At 37.8% G+C, this 23,485-nt stretch overlaps 2 protein-coding genes across 2 annotated transcripts; one reads left to right on the top strand and one right to left on the bottom strand.

Annotated features, from left to right (window-relative positions):
• The first annotated feature begins 636 nt into the window (after nt 1–636).
• Nucleotides 637–15,427, top strand: LOC149006106 (nucleotide/nucleic acid binding protein). Its single transcript, XM_089169538.1, has 16 exons — nt 637–1,027; nt 1,479–1,946; nt 2,043–2,150; nt 2,246–2,360; nt 2,514–3,223; nt 3,352–3,483; nt 3,891–3,980; nt 4,116–4,239; nt 6,243–6,566; nt 7,965–8,029; nt 10,138–10,312; nt 12,493–12,597; nt 12,681–12,782; nt 12,872–13,045; nt 14,848–14,979; nt 15,066–15,427. Coding segments are annotated over exons 2-16 (2,532 nt in total). The 5' UTR covers nt 637–1,027; nt 1,479–1,944; the 3' UTR covers nt 15,240–15,427.
• A 1,825-nt stretch (nt 15,428–17,252) lies between these two features.
• On the bottom strand, nt 17,253–23,198 carry LOC149006105 (vacuolar-sorting receptor 6-like). Its single transcript, XM_089169539.1, has 12 exons — nt 22,557–23,198; nt 21,281–21,973; nt 21,076–21,164; nt 20,831–20,900; nt 20,073–20,156; nt 19,899–19,975; nt 19,505–19,586; nt 18,269–18,351; nt 18,039–18,102; nt 17,820–17,948; nt 17,469–17,572; nt 17,253–17,364 (listed from the first exon to the last, which is right to left on the bottom strand). The coding sequence occupies exons 1-12, from the start codon at nt 22,882–22,884 to the stop codon at nt 17,257–17,259; spliced, it is 1,911 nt and encodes a 636-aa protein (XP_089025665.1). The 5' UTR covers nt 22,885–23,198; the 3' UTR covers nt 17,253–17,256.
• Nucleotides 23,199–23,485: the final 287 nt, after the last annotated feature.

The following is a 23,485-nucleotide window of genomic DNA, read 5'->3' as shown; positions in this document are numbered from 1 at the left end:
CCCCCAGGGTTAGAATGCTCAAACCTTGTTTAGGCTTAAGGAAGACTAAGGTGGGTTTGGGGTTAGACAAAGTTGCATTCGTTATGAATTTTTGATTAAGGGGAGTTTAGGTCCTTTAGGAGAGGGAGGCATGCATAATTTTCTAAAATCGACATATATAAGCTGTTGGGCCTTGAAGATAACTAATACAGGGCGCATTATCAGAAGGGTCAAGGCTGGAGAATAACGAATTCGAAGAAGCTCCAAAGAGATCATCGCAAGGAAAGACGACTTCGAAGTCTAGGGTTTCGTTTGATCGATTGACTTCTGTGTGTATTTTGTGAATTTGACAAATTTTAGGGGTTTCGTTTGAGTTGAAAAACCATCAGATATATCTCAACCGTTGGTTATTTTTGAGGACATAGAGTTTAGTGCTTGCGCGGTGCATATCCGCGCAATCGCGAATAAAAATCCGCCAAAGGCTTCACCGAGTTGGATTTTTATTTGCAGCAGCAGCTGCTGCTGCCAGCAACTAGTGGCTGTGATCGTGCCACATGTGCAAATGTGAATCCAACGGTTGTGAATAAAAGCGAAGATATAAGTGTAAATATAGATTTTTGATTTTACAAAATCCCAACTAATTGTTTGAAATTTACAAAAAAACTCTCGGCTGTTCACCCGATTGAGATAACGATTTAGGGCTTTTCAATTCTCCCTCTTTCTTCTTCCTCTCTTCCTTTCTTCTGGTCCACTTGCTGTTTACGAGAAACACATTGAAAAAAATGAAGATTCTAAATGAATAATAAAGGACGTTTTTTATTAATTTCGCTTTGAAGATGATTTCCCTGGCTCTAGCTTTGAGAGCATCTGTGAGTGGCAAATCTTTCAGCTGAAACAGAGACAAGAAGAAACGCACGAAAGGAAATTTGAGTGATCGAGCGCACATTTGGGTCAGTTCAAGAATAGCAGTTTCAGTTTCAGATTTGAGCTCGTTGAATATCAAAGATTTCGTGACAAGGATAACCTAGAAAATCAGGTTTCAAATAAGGTACTTTTTCTTTTTCTATTTCTCTGTGATTTCACTGGATTTGGCTTATATCTTTGCAAAAAATGTTACTTGACGTCCATAAACTCCCAATTAGATCTTTCTAAAGCTACAGGGAATCAACTGGTGGAGAGAAATGAAAATCTGTTCCATGAAAATGGTTGTTCAGATGGAAGCTTGGAATGCAAACAAGCACAAACCCATGATTTTATATCTTACATTTATCCATTCTTGTTTTTCGATGTCATTCTGAGAAATTGAGTAAAAGAGGAAAGGTTGAGAGAGAAATATAATCAAGCAGAGCTTGAGTGAACGTAACTGATCTTTTCATTTCAGACCTTTCAGTCCGGTGAACAGCAGGAATTTGTTTTTGTAAATTTCATAAAATTAGTTGTGATTTTGTAAAATTAAAAAATTTATATTTACACTTACATCCCCGCATTTTTATTTCCAGCCGTTGGATTCATGTTTGCGCATGTGGCGCAATCGCAGCCGCTAGCTGCTGGCAGCAGCGGCTGCTGCAAATAAAAATCCCACCGAGTTGGCTTGAGGAGAAAGCGTAGGCGATGAGTAAGCACAAGAAGAAGAGCTCCATCTGGCAACATGATTAGATAACACAATCCACCGTTAGGGTTGTTCAGAAGGAAGCAGCAGGGCTGATTGCCGGTGGCTTTGGTTGCAGAAGATTTTCTTTCTTTTGGGGGTAAAAGCAAAAGCTGCAGAAGATTTGAATCCTAGCAAAACCACGAGTATACGGGCTCTCTATAGGGCTTTAGAGCAACATTAAGTGCTATTCAAATATTTTTACCTCTTGTGCCGCCTTTTGAACTCTGCTCGGTTGAGGTGTCTGTATCTACTTACAACGTACCATCATCTCAAAATTTGATCTTCCGCAGTTCCGCCATTGAACCTGAGGGAGTATGTGAGTGTCCTAGCATCCTTAACTGTTAAGAATCTCTTTTCATTGGGATTCGTTTGACTGTTTCTCTTTATTTAATCTGATGGATTTATTTTTTAGGTCACGTATTTGTGTCAAGAATTTACCCAAATATGTTGCAGAGGATCGTCTCAGAGAGTTCTTTTCTGAGAAGGGAGAAGTAACCGATGCCAAACTTATGCGAACCAAGTAAAACATCTAAACTCCGGTTATGGTACTTTTTGGTTGGTTTCTATTTGGTCTTTAAGTTAATTTTCTTCACCCTGTTTTGTGGGTACTCTCAGAGATGGTAAGAGCAGGCAGTTCGCTTTCATCGGGTTCCGAACTGAAGGAGAAGCTGAAGCAGCTCTCAAGTTCTTTAATAACTCATTCCTGGATAACAGCAGACTTACATGTGAGGTGTGTGAATTTATTAATTTAGTATCTATTCCTTAACTGGTTTAAGCGTTAAATTGGATAAAAAAGAATTTTCGTAGCCTCTTCGACACTGCATGACTTTAGTAGGAATGGTCACTTAATTGAGCTGAAAGTACCTGCCATTTGTTACTTCAGCTTGCTCGTAAAGTTGGGGATCCAAATATGCCTCGACCATGGAGTCAGCATTCTGCAATGAAGCGAGAGAAAGTGGCCGAAGAGAACAAAAAAAACGTTGGTTCCAAAATCTCAAGCCATGTGGATGCCAAGGCGATTGTTCATAATTCTAAAAGTAGTAGCAAAATTGATGACCCACAACTTCAGGAGTTTCTTCAGGTTATGCAGCCTCGAATTAAGTCAAAGTTGTGGGCAAATGATTCTGTGGGAGCTCCCCATCTTGAACCAGGTGGTAAAGATGGTACGACACAGGAACGGCTCATTGAGGCAGAAGGACAACAATCTGGTTCTGATCAAGTTGAATATGAAGAAACTGATAAAACGGAAAATGGGTCATTGAATGCTCATGCAACAAAGAAGTCCGGTGATGCACTCAATGATGATGTTGTCTCAGACATGGATTATTTCAGGAGCAGAGTTAAGAGACAGTGGTCAGATTCAGAAGGTGATGATGATTCACCTGTTGAAAAAAATGATCAGGAGAGTGAGTTAGATATGAAGGAGCAGTATGATGCCAATGAAAATGAACTTCAAAAAGATAAGATTAAAGAGGGGGCTTCTTCTGAAAAATTTGACAGTGAAGGAGACCTGTCTTCTGGTCTGAAAGATGCAAGAGAAGAAGTTCTAGAGACTGGCCGTCTCTTTGTTCGCAATCTTCCATATAGTGCAACGTATGTTCTATTTCAAGCAAGTCTTCTCTTGATATACTAGAATAAAACTTTAAGTATAGTCTAGTTGGGGAGTCAAGAACTTCAATTGGCTGTTCTGATTTGTCTGTTATGTTTGTGTTGGAATTCAGTGAGGATGATCTGGCAGAGTTCTTCAGCGAATTTGGCAATATCTCGCAGGTCCATCTAGTAGTTGATAAGGACACCAAGCGGTCAAAAGGATTTGCGTACATTCTATATACACTTCCAGAATCTGCTCTTAGGTAGCTATTCCTCATAAATATATGTAATGCATTCATCATGCTTTATAGAATGGCTTTTGGTGCAGTTAAGAAAGCTTTGATATAAAATTGTGGTTATCTAACTAGTATTTGGATTTCATCTTTCCTTTTTCGCTTCCCCCTTAATTGTCGAGGTTTCTGTGACTCCCGTCAACCTTAAGTCTTGTGAATCATTTGATGTGGGTAAATGGGCCAAGATGCAAATGTAAATGCAGCTTTTCTTTTTCCCCTACCCTCTATGGTCTGAACTCTAGATCACTCCTGTTTCTTGTTTCCCAATGATGGTGATTTTTTCATGCATATCTTGGATATGTATCACCTATCAACATGAAAGCACTTTCACTGATGTCATTCTATAATCATCGTTGATTTAATTTCCTTTTTTTCAGGGCAATGGAAGAATTAGACAATTCTTTCTTCCAAGGCAGATTGCTGCACATTATACCGGCAAAACAACAAAATCCTTCTGAGAAGCAAGAGTCAGTAGTGATAAGCTCTAACGACTGATTTTTCCCCTTCAAGTTTTGCTTGTTCATGGATTTTAAAATCATTATTGAAATCCTTTATGTTTTACTTAATCGAGACCAGTATCTTTTGGGTATGCTGTTTTTCAGGTTTACTGGTGCTGCTACTCAAGCTTCAAAATCTTTTAAGCAACAGCGGGAAGAACAGAGGAAAGCATCTGAAGCTAGTGGAGATACCCAAGCATGGAATAGCTTGTTCATGCGCCCTGATACGGTTTGCCCCAGTTAATTTTTTTTTAATTATATGTTTTTGTTTATTATCACTGAGATTGTCGTGGCTAAGGAGGCTAAACTGTTGATAAAATGATAAAATGTCTATATGCACTTGGACTACATATTAATTCCATTGCGTCTCCCTTCCTGTCTTCTTTTTTCTTTGGTAAAATGTAATTCAGTTGATGTATGTATTGGCTATTAGGCTGTAACATTATGGTGATTAACTCAGAAACTGGTGATTGTATTCAGTGAGTGGCAGATTTTCCCTTGCAAGTTTGCTGGAAATGAAGAAATTTTTTAATGAGGTTTCATAAGGAGTTCAGTAAGAATAGTAGACATTCCCCTACAATAGAAATTTCATTACTAGTCTGTCTGATTTTTGTCAAAATGTAATGTGCTGGTTTTGGAATGAGAACTGTTATAACAAAGGCAGATACAAAAGGTGTTTGTTCTAGCTTTGTATTTTAGTCCTGAAAAAACACAACATTACACTGACAGCTGCAATGGGATGTTAGCATTAGGCTATTTTTCAGGAGGGAGTCGAGTGACTTGTTAGGCCTTTTGAAGAGCAAAGAATCAAGTCACTTGAAGCTCTTCTGATTTGTTTGGGAGTTAAATGAGCTGGAAAATTTTCTGCAGGCTATCTACAGCATTTCTTTGGTTGTGTCATCATGTAATCAAAGATTGTGGAATAATGATGCTAAAGGTTCCTGATTGAACTATATTTTTAGAGGCCTGATAATATGTATAGGACTCTCATGTTTAGTTGTCAAGCTCTCGTTTCTCGAAAGTGTTGTTGTGTGAACAACAATTGTTAGGTGATGCTAAAGGTTCTTGGTTGAAGTGCATTTTCCTAAGCCTGATCATAAGAATAGAAGTCTCATGTGGAGTTGTCAAGTTCCACCCACAGATTGGGTATTTGTTGGAGGATATTTCATCTGTGCAGTTCTTACTTTTGAGTTGCTGCAAAACAGAGGATCCAAATTAGACAGCAAGATTAAGTTGGCAATTGCGGAACCTTTATTTCTACATTCTAATCTGACTCTGAGTTTTGGGATATTTTGAGGGGATAATTACTTCTGAATGGCTTCTAATTCCCAATAGAAGATTGATTTATACCACAGATCAAAAACTCAGGTTTGATCTCGTTTTGCCCTGATTTAAATAACTGAAATTGTGCAAAAGCTGTACATTTTTTACGTGGCCTGTAAATTTTGGTTGGCCATTTGAGATGGGAAACAATCGAAATGACTGAAAATTTGCTCATTTTTGTCATTTCGGTGGAACACTGAGAATTTCGCTGAGATATTGTTGATTCCTTAATTCTCCTATTATTTTGTTTTGGTATTGATGCAATCACTGAAACTTAATGTTTTTGAACTATATGTAATCTGTAATACTTCTTGGATACAGCCAGATCTATATAGTTACAATTTTATAGGGTTGATTCCCTATGGCATCTCATGAAGTTCTTCCTTGAGTTTCTTTAGAAGAAAAAAAATGACCATATATTTGAACTTTTGAAATAAATCTGGAGGCTGGCTCAAGCTGATGGGGAGGGCACTGGGTTGTGCCCATCAAATAATTCAGGGATTAGCCTTTTTGAATGGGTATCCAGTAGTTTGAAATCATTCATACCTATTCATCAGAGAGATAAGTCTTTTCTTTTTCAATATTGATTTACGAGATGGTTGGGTGTGTGTGGTTATCACCTTGTTAAGTTGCAATCTGGTTGTCTTTTTGTACATCCTTACATATTTAATGTATCTTGACATTATTGGTGTAATTTGTTGTGCATACTCTTGATTATTTGAATTTGGACTCTTGAATGAGTTCTCAAAGTTATCTCCGTAGAAATTTATGTTGATTCGGTCTTGGTTATCTGATTTGTCACTTCTTAATCTGCTTTTATAACCTTACAAGGGCATATGCTTAAGCTCAAATTTCTTAATTGGCCTACTGTTAGAACCTATTCTAATTTGTCCTTATTTGTTTGAATAGGTTGTTGAAAACATTGCCAGGACACTTGGTGTCAATAAAAGTGATCTGCTTGACCGTGAAGCAGATGATCTTGCTGTACGTATTGCTTTGGGAGAAACCCAAGTGATTGCAGAGACCAAGAATGCTTTGAATAGTGCAGGAATAAACGTTTCTGCATTGGAAGCATTAGCTGTTGGCAAAACTGTCAGCACTAAAAGAAGCAACCATGTTCTATTAGTGAAGAATTTGCCATATGGTTCTTCTGAAGGAGATCTTGCCAAGATGTTTGGGAAGTTTGGGAGTTTAGATAAAATAATTCTTCCCCCGACAAAAACATTGGCTGTGGTATGTGCGTCTCAGTTTCTTTATTTTGTGGAAGTGATGTTTCTTGTTCTTGTGCTTATGATGAAAAAAAATGTTCTGAATATCATTGTGAACTTTGTTGTGATACGATCATTATAATTCTTTTCTTTTCTTTTTAATTTTGAGGTCTTGTTTCTTGTAGCATGGTTCAAGATCTCTCTATCTTGAGGCCCATCTTGCCAACTTAAAAAGGTGTTGGCTCAAGATCTTGCCGAGTTGGTGGAATTTTTTCCCCCAACTTGAAGCTTCAACTCGAGGGGTATCAGGGTTCATTTGAAACTGTAACTTGCCATCCAGCGCATAGTTATCATGGCACTGTGGTGAGCAACGGCGTCTGAGGGGAGGGGAGAAAATCAAGGTGACACCAAGACACTTAGGTGCCACTGAAGCACCTGCTTCCTGGTCGCTTGGATCTGAAAAAAAGGAGGGGGGGGGGGAGTTGCTGGGGGTTCAAGCACAGGAGATTAAAAACTGTGGAGAGGAGGAAGAACATAATTTATTTCAACGTCATGAGAAAGATTGTGAATTCGTTTTTCTCTTTGAGAGGGTGTTTAAACTCAAAAGATTTTTTCCCGCTACAAGCAAAAAAGGCCAAATTAACACTTCGAAATTCATCAAGATAGAAAAAACTAGTAATTAAAATATTTTTGTGTGATTTCTAGCTTGCCAGTTATTCCTTTTGTGCTGTTGCTGGAAAGTGACTTGTATGAAATCATATGAGGAAGGAGAAACCTGGAGTTTTTAGTTCATAAGATGGATTCTTTTTCTTTTTTGATTTCATGAATCCAATCGTTTTGTTGTCTTCCTTTCCTCTCTCCCTCAATTTTCCCCAGAATCTCCTTTGTCTTCCTCCCTTGATTTCAATTTGTGTGTGTTCCTAAAATCTCTGTTGTCTTCCTTCCTAATTCCAGTTTGGTCTGGTTTCATAAGGTAGAAGATGGTGCTGGGATTAGGACTGATGTAGCATTTTATTAAGGGCAAAAATGTAACTTCCTAAAGGGTTAAATGTGTAACACTGATGCTATGAGGGTAATATATTCAGTAAAGAATCATATTTTTAAATTTAAAGGTTAGTTAACCTTAAGGTACTAACGGACTAGGTTTTAGTGACACAGTAAAGAGAAGTTAGGGAATATATGAATCATTGTCAAAAGAACAGTTATGTTCTCTTCACTGTCAGATAACCCAGCGGATATGTCAAAGAATTTTCTTAATGGAAATGAATTTGATTTCTGAACAGATGTAATTGAGCTTCCTAAAATTATGCTATTTTATCTGAATCTGGTTGCAAATTGCTAGTTATTTTTCACCCTCTTTTTCAATTTCTACACAGCATTGTTTCTTATATTAATTGATGATATCCTGTGAATGGTTTCCCAGATTGCTTTCCTTGAAGCAGCTGAAGCACGTGCAGCTTTCAAAGGCTTGGCATATAAACGTTACAGGTAAGATCCTTAGATTTTCATTCCTGGATTTTTTTTTGGGTGGGGGGGGGGGTTTGTTTGTCATTGCATTGGCGAAATAACATATACTATTGATAGATAAGGAATAGTGTAGTGCAAAAACAACAAAAACAGATGGGAAATCCCCTAAATCAGGAACATATACGAGACTGCAATAAGGCTAAACTGATACAAACATAGAAAAGGAATAACAATGATGTAACCCAACTCTAGGGTTAAGGATCCTTTAAAAAAATGCCCTAGAATTTAGGGTTAGCCAGGAATCTTCTTTATTGAACCAGTAAATAACTAACAAAATCAGAAGGGGAATGTTTAAGTTTCTATGGGTAGGTTTTGGGATGTCAAAGGCTTAACAAAAATCTAATGGGATGACCCAATGTAACAAGGAATACTACAGGAAGAGCTATGCAAGTGTTCGTGAGATATTAGGCTTTTAACAATCTCCCATGGGATGATTATGGGAGATTAAAAATTACCCAAGGGTTGAAACTTGAAAGATAATAGTTGGGATCAATCTTAGGAGGAACAAGGTTTAACAAAAGTTAGCTTGAAGAGGTTAGGGGAGGTTTCAGGGATGATGGAAAAGTGATGGATCAAAGTTGGGAGGTTTCTTGGATTTATTGGACTGGATCTTGGGCAATCTTTTGAATATTTCTGTCTTCTTTTCTTTCTTTTCTCTCTTTTCTCTTCTTTCTTTTTCTTTTATTTTCTTCTTTTTTCTTTCTTTTCTGTTTTCAGACTTGCCGCAAGTCAGAGAAAGGGAAAGAGAAGGGACCATGAGAGAAAGAAGGGAGAGAGGGGTGCCGCAGGGGTTTCCTTGGCCTGCGCAAGGGAGAGAAAGGGTGGGAGAGGGCTGTGGGTGAAAGAGAAGGAAGGGGAAGGGGATGGGGGCTGATGTACTTACTTGTGAAGGTGCTGGAGTTTTTATATTATCTCCTACAGTTGCATATTATACCAGCCAATTCTAACTCTTTCAAATCCCATTCTCTAAAATTGAAATAAGAATATATGTTATTGCCAAAATAAAGTAAATTCTCAAATGCCATTATTCTATCGGACCAAGAACTCAAATTGGACCTGGTCTAAAAACTTGGTTCGGTTTGGGTACTGCAGCTGTAAGAGGCAGTAGCTCCTTACAAATTAAAGACGTACTCCAAACTCAAAAAGAGAAATGGCCTAAACCAACCGTGAAGTAGTAGGGATGCATAAATTGCTAAGGAAATTGAAATAATAAAGATAACTGGCCCAAACACAGAGTAGCCAAACTACTTTGAGTATATTCCATATTCCCTTCTTTTACCCTTATATAAGTGACATTTTACCCTTATATAAGTGACATCAAAGAGAACCCATTGGACCAAAGGCCAACATGTGTATTATCCTACCTTTGCCACTCTTGCTCTGGCAGCATCAGATGAGCTTGATGTTGATTAATTAATTATAACCATGTGAATCTTTTGTACACAACGTAGGTGGGGATGGCAACAAGGGCAGTTCTGTTACAGGATTGAGCTAAGTGACTAACCCACCTGTCCATGATCCCACCTGTCCATGATCCTATGTCTGACCATATACTTGATTCATACTATAAGAGGGGCAGGGCTGGGGCAGTACTGAGGACGGAGGAAACAAAGAAGGAAAAAGAAAAGGGAGGGGGGGATTGAAGAGATAATGCAAGGTACATTACTTAATTCCAGGCTGTGAATAATTGAAACCCTTAAGTAATCTGGAAATAAGTCATTATTTGTAATTGATTGAAAAGAAAAATAAAGTCCTTGATTGGAACCCATGCTGTTGAAGTAAAAACCTGGCACAGGGCACCAAAAGAGATGCAAACACATCCCAGTCCCTACCTGATGATGCAATGCCTGTTTTTCTTGCCTTTGTATGCCACTGCTATTTCAGGTGTTTAGTTTAAAGTGCTTTGCTCTCAGTGCGTACATAGAAAGCATTAGCTGTTTTACACTTCAAGATTGAATTACTCTCCCTCCCCCCCCTCCCTTCAATGAAAAAAATAGTCATCTCTTTTTATGGATGCTTGGTCTATTTTATTCGGAAGATGGTTTTATCTTCATTTTTTCTTCTCTTAGAGATGCTCCATTATATTTGGAATGGGCCCCCAACGACATTCTTAGTTTGAGCACATCATCAGAAACCAAGTCACGTAATAATGCCATTGTTGGTGAACATGATGTCAAGAGAGTGTTGCTAGAGCAGCGTGTGGAAGGATTATCAGAAGTGGATATTGATCCTGACAGAGTAGAGGTTTGACAATTTTTCTTTTTCTAAATTTCTGTGGCTATCTTCTTGTCTTTATATATTGTGAGTGAAATGTAAAATTGATTATGTCCTGCTGAAGCGGAGGAATCCCCAAGCTGGCCAACCGAACCCTTGCAAAATAGCCCCACATTTTTTTTTTTATAAAAAGATTCTGAATATTATCTGAGACCTGGGCTAGCCCCTATCATTTTATTTTGTAAGCTAAATAAAAAACACCAAGGGGGGACACAACCTGCTGTGACCGAACCAAAAACTCTCTGTGGCTCACTCCATGCTACCACACATTCAACCACATATCTACAATCTGAATACTGGATATCTGCTTTATCTTCTTGAGCAATTCTTTTAAGGATTTTGTGGGATGAAGCTGCTTTACATTTTGCTACAGATAAGGTAGCTGGTTTTATTGCTTTCTTTATAGATTTCTTTTTATTTTAATGATATGGACTGTTGAATGAGTATCACAGTAGCGTCTTTGCATTGTTTTCATTTTCAATATCTCTCTTCTTATGATAAAATGAAGCAAATCGCTGGAAGTGGTTGCCTTCCAGGATCCGAAGTTCCTCTTATCTATGGTGATCCCTTTTGTTTTCCTCTCACACCTTTGTTCTGTTTCTGTCTGGTTTAACTGAAAAACATTTGATTTTAAACTACCCTTCGTAGTAAAAACGATGTTTTCCCCTTCTCTAGCATTCTTGGCAAATTAATCTCATCAACATACGCTACACACGATGGGTTCTTGTCCTCCATTTGCCTTTTCAACTTGACTCATAACTATGGCAAAGCGATGCAAGGAACATGGTTGTCAAATCGTCTGCCTAGGCACGCCTATCTGGTACTCAAATTATATGGTAGTTTCAGGGGAAATAGCACTTTTAGTGATTATCCTCAGGTTGAAGGGGTTCAACTAAGGGCCAGTAATATGATGTCTCAAGAACTAATTCGAATAGTTCTTGTTTGATTTGGGTTCAATATTAAAAAGTGAGGGTGAAAGGATAAAAGATTGCTTTTTAGATGGGATGATTACGAAGTGTTATCACTTGGAATGAGGGTCTATATAAAGTTGCTGGTTGAGATGGAGTATCTCAACTAGGGTTTCCGGTGATCTGTTTTGGTCATGATTTGGAGGCTGTGAATTAAATATAATATAATAAAAGATTGTTTCAATGAAATAAATTGGATGAGAAGTAGGTTTCCTGAAAAAGTTGGGGTTTTAGGTTGTAGTAGTAACTTGGATTGAGTAAGGCGATAGGTGTATGGAGTATGTGGTCCCAACTTGGACAATTCTTCTAATGGTTAGTTTGCGCAGAACTAGGTTACGAAATAGGGTTACTTGGTAAATTCAAAAACTCAAGAAAGGGGGTAAATCCATTGATCTTGGATGGTAGTTTGATGTGTACTCCTGATAGGATGAAGGGGTAATGATATGTAAAGGTTTGGGGATGGATTTGGGAGGATTCCAATGGTGCGGTCTCTTCTTGGGAATTAGGGTTTCCAAAGACAGGAATTTAGAGGATTAGAAGAAGAATTGGGGATCTGGATGATTCAACTTTCAATTTTCTGAAGAATAGCAGGTTGAATGGCTGAGAATAAGATCATGCAAGAAATTCCAACTATTTGGGTATTACACATTGAGAATAATAAAAAAAAAATTAATGTCTATTTTCCCTCACATATGGTTGAGTTTAATCCTGGAGTGATCGTTCTTTCTTAATTCAATGGTAGCAAATATGAATGACGTTTAGATCAGGTTCAAGGTCTAATGTGTTTATTATATAACTTCTCTTTTATTCTGTTTTAGATTGACTTGGGGGGGGGGGGGTGGAGGTTTGGTGTTTGGTGTTTGGGGGCTGTGTGGGGAGCACAAATCAAATGTTGGAGTGCAGTAAAATCCATATATGATATTTTTAGACATTGCTCTCAGATTACTCATCTGTTAGATCAGAGATGGTATTCCCAGTTTACTGGTGATTTTACCCTCATGTTTGTCTCAAATCTTTATTTGTCAAGAATATATATTTCTGTGAAGCTTATTTTAATTCCATGAGTGCTACTTTTGCTGATCACTGAAATGAAAAAGAAAAGCGCCATTAAAACGATTTTGTGCATTTGACTGCAGATGATTTTTCCATCAATCTGTTAACATACCTCTGTTTTGGTTGCAGTCTCGATCTCTATTTGTCAAGAATCTGAATTTCAAAACACCTGAGGAGAGTCTGAGAAAACATTTTAGTGATAATTTGAAGGAAGGAAAGATTCAGAGTATCCGGGTATTTTTTTGGCACTGGATATGTTCATCGTTATTGTTTGTGATCTTATTTTTCTCTCATGTTTCAGTTTTGTTATTGTGCAGATAAAGATGCACCAGAAAAATGGCAAGACTCTCTCAATGGGCTTTGGATTTATTGAGTTTGACTCTGTAGAAACTGCGACAAATGCGTGCAGGGATTTACAGGTTATAACTTGTGTAGTAACTCATCAAGATATCATGTGACTTCTTGTAATTTTAGTTAGTTAATAAAACACTTGTCTTGTTTACCTCAGGGAACCGTTTTGGATGGACATGCTCTGATTTTGCAACTTTGTCATGCCAAGAAGGATGGGCAAGTGACAAAAAAAGTTGATAAGGATAGGAGTTCAACAAAGTTAATTGTGAGAAATGTTGCTTTTGAGGCTACAGAGAAAGAACTAAGGCAACTATTTAGTCCATTTGGTCAGGTACTCATCAGTCCTAACCTGTTGAATCATTTAATGAATGATTTACATAGATGCTCTATGATGTTCCCTTTCAACCCTGAAACCTGAAGAAAAAGAACCCCCTCCCCTTCCCCCTTCCCCCTTCCCCCTTCCTTTTTGTTGGCCTTCTGGGAAGAGGTAAGCAGGTGGAAGGAAAGTAAATAACTTGAAGGTTTTAGTTGAAGTTATTCATTGATAACCCACTTATCATGTCTTACAATAGAACTCTTCAAAGATCTTGAGAAAGGAACACAGGACTGCAGGTTAGGGGGGAATAATTCTGTGCAAAGTTGCGGTTGGGGATGATTGCAGCTTCCAGATATCTTGTTCCATGGACAAAAATACTTTTAGGAACCCCAAGTTAGATACTTTTTTCCAGAAATGGAACAAAAACTTGGTTGCAATCCTCCAACAATTCCATTTAATTCAGTATTGGGATAATGTATTACGAATTACTCTGCAAAGATCAAGAGTCACACAATAAAACATCCAGGGTAGCACTAGGAAATGTGAAAGTTATGGGTAATTCAGTATCGAACAATCTTGTCCTTGAGGTATGAACTTTGAGGACTTTTAGAACCTTATATCTTAAAAGAATTATTTGCAACTTCCCTACCAGTTCCATTTTGTTCTATTTTACTGCCTTGGTGATGTGACTAGTGTCCTTGGGATTTGAAGCTCACAAAAGAAGTTGAGCTTTGTCTTCATTGTAACCTCCTATGTGGCAAATATGGTATCTCCATGTGATAGTACTACTCGGCTGACAATCTGGCTACCATTTGGGCTTGCCACTAAACTGGTCAAGTTTCAGCCCTAAACAAATAGGAAAGGTCCTAAAACTGAATATCTAGTGATTGGAAGTTACTAGAATAGTAGAATGTGATTACGTTTCATTATGAGTATCGTTTTTGTAATTTATGAAATTATATATTCACTTGGAAGCAAATTGTTTTGAGTGAACTTACTAATCAGATGGGTGTGAGGTCATCTCATGGAATTAATCCACAGGCACCTGTCTTCCGTATCTTCCACATTGGAAGATGTGTTGCATTGTTCAATGAAAGACCAAAAGTTCATTTGACCCTTGTGTGGTTCAGCGGCATTATCATCATAGCCCTCAGTGTGCGTGATAGTTTTCCTTTTCTAGTGATTCAGTGGCATTATCATTGTGTGCTGCACAATGTTGATTTTCCTGGAATTTGTGACATCTATTTACTTTAACCAAGCAGGAAGTTTCTTGCACTTTCAAAATGCATTCTGAGGATTGAGATCATTTGGCATTTTATTTTCTGCCTGAATGTACACAAGACAATTCCGGATTCCATATTCCAATATTCCTTTTCCTTGCAGTCTTGTATTTCAACTGTCATCTAATTGAGGGTCTTTCTGTAGCCATTATGTCTGTTGTGATGAAATTATGACCTTTAAAGTCTCCTATGTGAGAAAACAGGCTTTTCAAGCCAAATCTTTACAATAACTGATTTTCTATTGATTGAGGTAATCTTTTAGATGCCTTTAATACCACTCCCACCCCAAAAAAGAAAAAGAAATAAAGCAGAAAAGGGGATAGAATTTGGAATGGATCTTTATTCATTGACCTGACATTCACCAAGTTTCTTCAAAGGTCCCTTTTGTTTAATATGTGCTTGTCCTTGAGTCGGGATGATTTTTAAATGCCTCTGTGGCATGGATTAACTGTATTACTGTGAAGAACCATGAGATGAACCCACTGTAAATAATCTTAATTTGGCCTTTGTTTCATCTCATTTATTGTGATCTGGTAGATTAAAAGTTTAAGGCTGCCGATGAAGTTGGGAAGCCATAGAGGCTTTGCATTTGTAGAGTATGTTACTAAGCAGGAGGCACAGAATGCACTTCAAGCTCTTGCAAGCACACATTTGTATGGTCGCCATCTGGTAAGCCTGTTAAAATTTTTAGAATATGTACATGCATATACTTGGTTACCGCAGATGTTGTTACAGCTCCCCATTATTATTTTTAGGTCTTGGAACGAGCAAAAGAAGGTGAGACTCTGGAAGAACTACGGGCTAGAACGGCTGCACAGTTCACTGATGAGCAAAATGGGTTTCAGAATCCAACAAAGCTGTCCAAGAAAAGGAAACAGTTGGCTATCGTCGAAGAAGGCAATATTAAATTTCAAAGGATTGCAGATTAGTGTTTCAGACAATTTTGTAGCATAGAGGTCTGAAGGCTAAAATGGGTTATCTCATCACTACAGAAATTGCTGTGTGTGAGTAATCAGATGAGAGCATGTACACCTTGTTTTCCTGTATGGGAGTTATTGAACATTCTTGTAAGTTATTTAGATGAAGCAGCATATAGTACAAATCTGGGATTGGTATACGTTCTAAGGCTCTCTTTTTTGGGTAAAATGCGTTCTAAGAGATCTCACCAACTACATCCTAAATTTTGTAAGTTCAAAAACTTCCAAATTACTGATCTTAACTATATTTTTTTGGATATTAGAGAGACTTTTATATATAAGGCACAAGGGAATGGGAATGTGCTGTTAGTCTTGCCAACCGAGTGACTCTGAGTTGGCTACTGATATAATTTTCATTTCATATATTTCGAAAAAGTGACGTGGTGCAAGTGCAACTTCATCTATATCCACAAATCTTTTGGATGACTCTAGCCACCCTTGTTTTTTTCAAAATAAAATTTGCATTTAAGCCTATACTTGATTGACTGAAATGTTCGTAATGTTGAGATAAATTTACGAGGCAGCAACCACTATACGAGAAACACATCTGCATTCCAATTTCCAACTACCAAGTTGAATTCAATTCACCTCCTAGGAGTGTAATAAACATGAATAGAATCTGGAGAGAGTCACTGCAGATTCCTTTTTAGAGGTTTCGATATATGGAAATTACAATCTATTATTCAAACTTCTATCCTTGAGAGCCGTGAAGATTATCACCAGGATTCAATCCCTACTTAGGAGTTAGGATTGCCCCCTACCTTCCCTTTCCAAATATTATTTAGTGCGACAGGGTTGTGGTGAAGGTCATACTAATTGCATAGAGAGAGTCATTGATACTTTAATGGTGTCTTATAAGTTGAAATTCTGCGATAACAGTGTAAATCTTTCCAAATGAGAGTTGTCGTCTGATGCAAGCATGTTCTTCTTTGGTGACTCAAGCGAGTTAGAATCCTCTATTAATTAAGGTAAAAGTTTGTACATTCCTTACACTTCTCAATTACACATTAGAATATGAACGTTTACGGATGAGCCCCTACTCTTAATGTGATTAAAAAAGTACAAGAGGAGCACACGGGTAGATCCGGACTCACTCAGGCTCAACTCTTTTCTGACTTTTGGTCAAACTTGATATGTTCCAAGGTTGGTATTTTTGCTTATCATCGGTCAGTCTCAGAGAAAGTCCGTATGGTTTACTAGTCTTCAACATTACTTTTAACATAGAACTAGATCTCAAGTGACCTCATAGTCCAAGGACCTGTAGATTGTTTTCAAGGTTTTCAAGCAAACCCATTTAACCATAGTTGACGTTTAGGCTCTTATCAATTGATTCAAGATGAAACACCAGTCTTAGCTTTTTTTTTAATAGGTCAGAGAAGCCCAGTCTAAACTTGAAAACACCAAAGATATGAATAATCAACGGTGAGAAACACTGTTTCTCCTCCACATCAGTGTCTCAATCAATCCACTTTCAGCCTTGGACGCAAACCAACCTGTAGCCTCATCATTTTCCTTGCAAAATTTCTTGCTATGTAAAAAGAAAACCTAAAATTCCTTATTCCTGGCATTAACATTGGATTTATTTGTTTCATCTACACAAAAAAGAAGGAAAAAAAAAAATTCTTACATGGAGAGTGGAAATCTTTTTCCTGTGTGCAGGGTAATGAACAATACCCTGTATGGATTTGGTGAAGGAAGAACGGCCATGCCGCCTTCAGCTAACAATGGCAGACTGATCAAAATGTTTGGCTGCTACTTCATCCATTCTCCCACAGATTCCTATACCTGCAAGTCTGCAATGAAGTTGCCTCAACTCTTCTTTCTACAAACATCCCCACAACAAGCAAACATTTCACATGAGGGAATGACAACTGGAATAGAAATTGAATTAAAAGATACAGTCATGACATGAAGCGGTTTCCAGCCAAAAGAAAACATCATACAGAGCAATGGGAAAGGCCTTACCTCACTATACTGATGAACCTTGACCTTGCCGTAGGGGTTCACCTACATTCTGTTGGTTGTCAATTGGCATGTACTGTGACATGATAGCCATGATCTCCGAATCCATGTAAGACTGCATTTAAAAGAGACGAAAATGAGGGCCAAGATTCAAATATCAGGAGTCATGAATGTTACAATAACATGAGCTCATCTCCTATTAATTCGTTTCTGACATACCCGGAGCCTGTATTTGTAGAACATGTAACCAGCTAAACCAGCCCCAGCAACAGCAGCTAGGACAAAAAGAGAAACGAACCATCCAAATTTTGATGTGTTTTTAGCTGTCACATAAAGGAAAAGGCATCATGAGACATTTTACATGCAGCTCACTGCTCCCACGCCCAACAGCACTTACAGTGAGGGTAAACCACAAAACTCAAATTAGGCACATAAAAGAAACTAAAGAAGAACATAAGTAACAGTCAGATTTTCTTGGAACCATGACATCTAACAAAATTTATTAGTTATTATAACATGTAACTATATGCTAGCAGCTATGGCTTTCCCAGTTGACTGCTTTCTCCTTACCGATACATGTGTCCTGTTCCTTTATGTAAAGGAGGTTCCCTTTGCACTTGCAGTCATATCCACCCCATGTGTCTGTACAAGTGCAACCATCGCACTGACAAGCAAGGCGTTCCTTGCATTCATCAATGTCTATACACATGGAAAGGGAAGCATAATGAATTCAATATGATAGGGAAGCAATGGAATTATCCTGAAAGACATAGGAAATAAGGAAAACACCTTCACATGTATGACCATCCCCGCGAAAGCCTGATGGGCAGTGGCACCCTGTTAACTCAGAATCCTATTTTAGGAAAACCAGAGATTCATGTAAGATAGGGAATGAAAGACATCAGATAACTTGGGACTATAATTAAGCTTGAACAGAACTTGATTGATGTTTAATCAACCAAAATATGCAAGGGCCATTAAGAAAGAAGAGTAAAAGATAAGGGAAAATGATACAGAACTGAACAAGCTGAAACGGTGTTCCCATTTTTACTCTCTGACCAGCAACCACCATTATTGATAGCACACCTTCCAGGTCCTACAGCTGTCAATGGGAGAAGGAAAAAAGTTAGCTCCCATGTTTAGTTCCCTTGTTTGTGTTTACATAGCAATGTGTAATAGAAATGAAAGTGGGTTGTAAGTTTGGGAAAACCTAAATTATAGCAGCATTTATCTAAGTGATGGAAATAATAGGGCAATATTAAATTTTCAAATCGTTGTCAAACTCATGAACCATTAGTAGGCCCATACAAATTCAGATCCTGCTTTTTTATAACTGATAGAAAACACACTAAATTAAGTAAGAGTTGCAAACACAGCATTTAGACATGAAAGAAGAAGAAAGATTTACAAAATAAAAGAAGATAATACCAGCTGAAAACAATGATTCCACCACATGAGGTTGATCATTTATGGAGGAAACTCCATAAAGCCTTACGTGATCATTGCATATAATCCAACAAAAAGGAATTTCAATAGGAAAGCAACAATATTGGGTACTACAGGATATACAATGTTGGGTACTACAAGGAGTATAATGTTGGGCAACCAAGAAATGTAGAGAGAGTGAAGTTGAGACCTGGACAAAAAATCTGATAGGTGGCAAGTCTCAGAAAATGCCAAAAAAATCATGAATAAGCATGCTTAACATGATATGAATCACCCAAGAGAAAGAAAAAAAATGATGACAGAGTGACAATGGTATGATTATGCAAAGAAAAACTTTTAGATTTATAAAATAAGATTCTCTGCAGACTGCAGCCTCTACAGGATGAAGAAAGATGGAGAGGATACCACCAGTAGTTATGGAATCAACAGATGCCTCAACGGAATTTAGCTAGCTATTACATTAAAGTTTGACATAATTTGTGCAACTGAATCAACCATGACTTAAGACTTCTACATATGATACAATGACAAGTGATGATGACTCAAATTTGGTTTAAACTTTGATTCTGACCCATACAAGTGCATACTATGTTATCCATGTACAGGATAGTATCTGAAGGTCATTCTAATGCTGCCATGGGAGATCAACAACAAATTCGAGGCCACCATTAATATGTTATGTCCAGTGCATAAGAGACCGTCACATGATGTGTCAATATACTGGTTAAAGTTTGACTTGAAATAACAGATACATATATGCTGCCTAGGTTAGACTACCATAACAGGACCAGCACAAGGAAAAGCAGTACCTTGACAAGATGTATAACCATCACCATGATATTGAACACCATTAGCCACAGGGCACTCACAAACTCTGCCCCTGAATGTATCCTAATCAATGAAAAATTATCCAAAATCAAAAGCTCATAACTTATACAGGTATAAACTTAGGCTACAAACAGTAATGGAAAAGGGATGCCTTTTAATAAGTGGAAATCAATTAAATTATAGGTAGAGTTTAATCTAGAAAAATGTTCATGCAAATGGAGTTAGGTGTGTTGGAAAGCAGAGCACAAACTCACAATATGTGAAATCACCAAAATCAAAGTAGAACCAAATACCAGCAAATTTATATCAATGGACACTCGATAATCTGTGAGAACCAAACAAACCAAAATGCATGTGACAGTGTAACTTGAATACCTTGCAAGCACTAATATTAGATTTTAGATCCTGCCAACAACCACCATTTCTTTCAAGACATTGATTAGTCTCAATATCTGTTAAAACATAGAAAGCCAATAACTGTCAACCTGTAAATCCAAAGATAAACTTCAGAGATAAGTATCAACTAGAAAAAGGAATAGAAATGTTGACCTCCACTCAAACAAACTGCAGGCTCAGTGGTCTCTTTAAATCCCGCACATATTGCCTTAAGCACAGCAGTTCTCTCCAGTTGTCCTACAAACCAAGCAAAATAATCCAGATAAGTAGTCCAAATAAGAAAAGCTTGTACCCCCTAGTATGAGAATTAATATTAGCACAAGATGATGATAGATACTAGTCTACTTGGAAAGTTGAGCAAATTGATGAAAACTCACTGAAATATAGAAAGCAGAAGCAAATCAATAAAAATAACAAATATATGTTAGCAAATATGCTGTCTGATTTTTCTGAGACATGAAGCAACAAGGAGATGAGGGCTTTTCTGGTAAATGTCATTATCAGTTATTACAGACTATGAGTTTCACATCACACACATGGCCAGAAAGAATTTTCATCTTAGTATAACTCTCACCCTCTCCCAGTCAAAAGAAGACTAAATCAAAATCCACTTCATGAAACTTGAACTGTATTATGAAAATTGTGTAACAACCAAAATAAATCAGTGATAAATTCATAGACCCGCCCTACATAATTTTGCATTACTAATTATAATAAACTTGTTACATAATTTTGCATTTCTCATTACAATATACTTGTTCATTGGTACAGAACATTTCATAATGCAAGAATAGTCTTCCATAGTATTGCTGAATATGATCCTCGTGCATGCATTTTCAATGGGACGAAACTAAGAGGATAACATCATACAGTATTATAACTAAGCAGAACATAAAAGGTGCATAACAGACCTCGATACTGAACATTGTTGACGACTAGGGTTGGCAAGATGGTAACATCACCACGAGTTCCTCGACCAACCTAAGATAATGTAAAAAGAATAAAAGGCAACGAGACTTGTCATTTCAAATGAAAACTAGAAATTCATGAGTATGCTGTGTTGTAAAACATGACCTAAGATGGAAGTTTACGAGAACTGTTCATTTTTTACAAGGGAAACAAAGGAAAGTAGAACAATTGAAGAAAACAAAAATACCTGGAGGTCTTGCTCTGTCCTCAAAACTTGATTTTCCACATCAGCGTTGGGGTCACCCATGCATTTTTGAATCTTTTCGATTGGCAAATCTGATGCGTAGGTTTAAATTCATCAGCATGATAGAAACTAGAATAGAAAAGGGGAGGGGGGTCTGAAAATGAAATAAAACTATTTGTGCATCAATATAACTGAAATTAGCACCCACCAAGTGATCTCATGACATCCTCAGCACATTCTTTGCTGTACCTCTTCTCCTTCATTGAACACCTGATATGAAAATCTGCCACAAAATCCCACCAAACCCAAGACCGGTTGCTCTCATTGGCAACTCTGTGTACACAAAGCTGTCTCAAGTTCTCAAATACTACATCTTTCCCATCATACCCAGAAGCAAGATTCTGCTCTGGATCAGGTGCACAGTACCTCCCATGGTTTATGCACTGAGAAGTGCATTGTTTGGTAAGAATGAAGGCTTCTGGACAGTACCAAGTTATGTAGTGGGGTGTGAATTGGGTATAACCACCCCTCTCAAGAATCTGAGCATGACCCTTGAAATTCTTAACAAAGTCCATCTGCTTATCACACCGAGCACCACACTCATCATTGCTGTTGGTCCAGAATTCGTATTCAACTCTTTCATCAGGGTGGGGCATGGACTCTGTCCAATCTAATTTTATGACAACCTCTTCACCATTCTGCAAAGCTTTCTTCAAACTCTCGCCAAAGGACCGACTTATCAAAGCTGACGGGATTTTGATTTTTTCAATGTAACCTTTGGAATCAGTATTCTCTTCCGGAGAATCCATCGTTATCAAAGGCTCCTCTATGTTATCAGCCACTAAAACAGCAGCCGCTCCGGCTTCTTGACCATGCCATACCTTCAAAGCAAAGAAGCATTCTGCAGGGCAAAGAAGGAAAGAGATAAACAAGAGTTCAGATTAGGAAGTTATCAAATTGCAAACACCAACAAATTATTAGGAGCTTATCCATATTGGAAATTTTTTTATTTTTTATTTTCTTTCAAGGAGACTGATCTCTGAAAATTTCCTCGTTATAGAACAGTATTCATCATTCAATAAATATTCCCCTATCAAAGAATAGAATTTCTGTAAACTAGGGATAAAACATACAGAAAAGGAAAGAACATACAGGGGAAGTATATACAAAAGAAATCTAATACAGAACTACTGTATCGGCGTATCAACTATAATAATCAGTGACGAAGAGTTCCTGTTACATTTCTTAATTAAACAAACTAAACTACCATGGAAGAACATGAACTTCGCGGGAGGATAACAGGGAATCCTACAAAACTCATAACTGAAGCTACTTAAAAGAAAAAGGAACCACTAGTTTCAAAGGCAACCCAACCCAAATAACAACCGACAACTTTGTCATCATGAATGAATACAGCCCAGTTGATCATTCGAACCCTGATTACCAGAAAGTGAAAATTGAATTGAATCCAACTAATTAATTACCTCCACGATCTAGGAGAATAATACTAGGAAGATAAGAGCGAGACTTAAAAGTGTCGTTGCCTTCAAAGGAAGAACAGCCGATGGAACCCGTTTTAGGATGAAAAACAGATCCCATCAAGCTACCACCATAGTTAGGAACACCGAAATTTCCAATCGAACCATCATGGTTAGAACGGAGCTTCTCTGGTGCGATAACACTGATGCTGTTCTTCTCGACTACGAATCGAGCATTAACATGGTTGTTAGAGCTAGAAAGCAAAACTGAAAGAAATAAAAAAGCTACGAATTCCGTGAAAATCGACATTGGAATATAACTTTTGGGTATCATTTTAGGTGTATTCGTTCTTATAGAGTTAAAAGCCTGAGAGAAATGGGTGACGACAAGAAGTGCAGAAGCTGAAGAGAAACAGGGGACTAGTGTGGCAGAAGGGATGGTGTTCCTAGCTAACGGATTCGGGATGCAGAGAGAGAGAGCTATAGAATGAATTCAAGGAAGAGAAGAGAAGAGAAGAAAATAGAGAGAGAGAGAGAGTGGGAGAGAGAAAGAGGGAGAGGAGACTTTTCTTCTCGTCTACCACTCTCTGTGCCGTAAAATAAACGACATGGGAAGGTTGACGGAGTAAGCGGAACTGCCAGGGAACGAGGCACAGATAGATGGATGGGATACATAACACAAGAGACTTTTCTTTGGTCTCATTAAAATGTCCTTATCTTTCTCTGGATTGACCGATGAATCCCTTTGCTTCTTCCTTGAGTTCCTTCCTAAATTTCTGACGAGGATCCGATTTTCCGTAGTTTCGGTTAGAAGAATGAGATATGTTTTGTATTTTGTTTACCCGAAATAGAATGATGGTGGGACCCACAACAATCACCCTTGTCCGTCTGATTGGCATCGGAGCATTCAACAAGAACCTGATGGTGGTGAAAGT

The sequence above is a fragment of the Hakea prostrata genome, chromosome 9, assembly GCF_041222555.1.
Source record: "Hakea prostrata isolate BN-2017 chromosome 9, UWA_Hpros_2, whole genome shotgun sequence".
In the NCBI taxonomy this organism is placed as follows: domain Eukaryota; kingdom Viridiplantae; phylum Streptophyta; class Magnoliopsida; order Proteales; family Proteaceae; genus Hakea; species Hakea prostrata.
The sequence above is the reverse complement of the archived record's forward strand: the minus strand, read 5'-3'. Positions and strand labels throughout refer to the sequence as shown.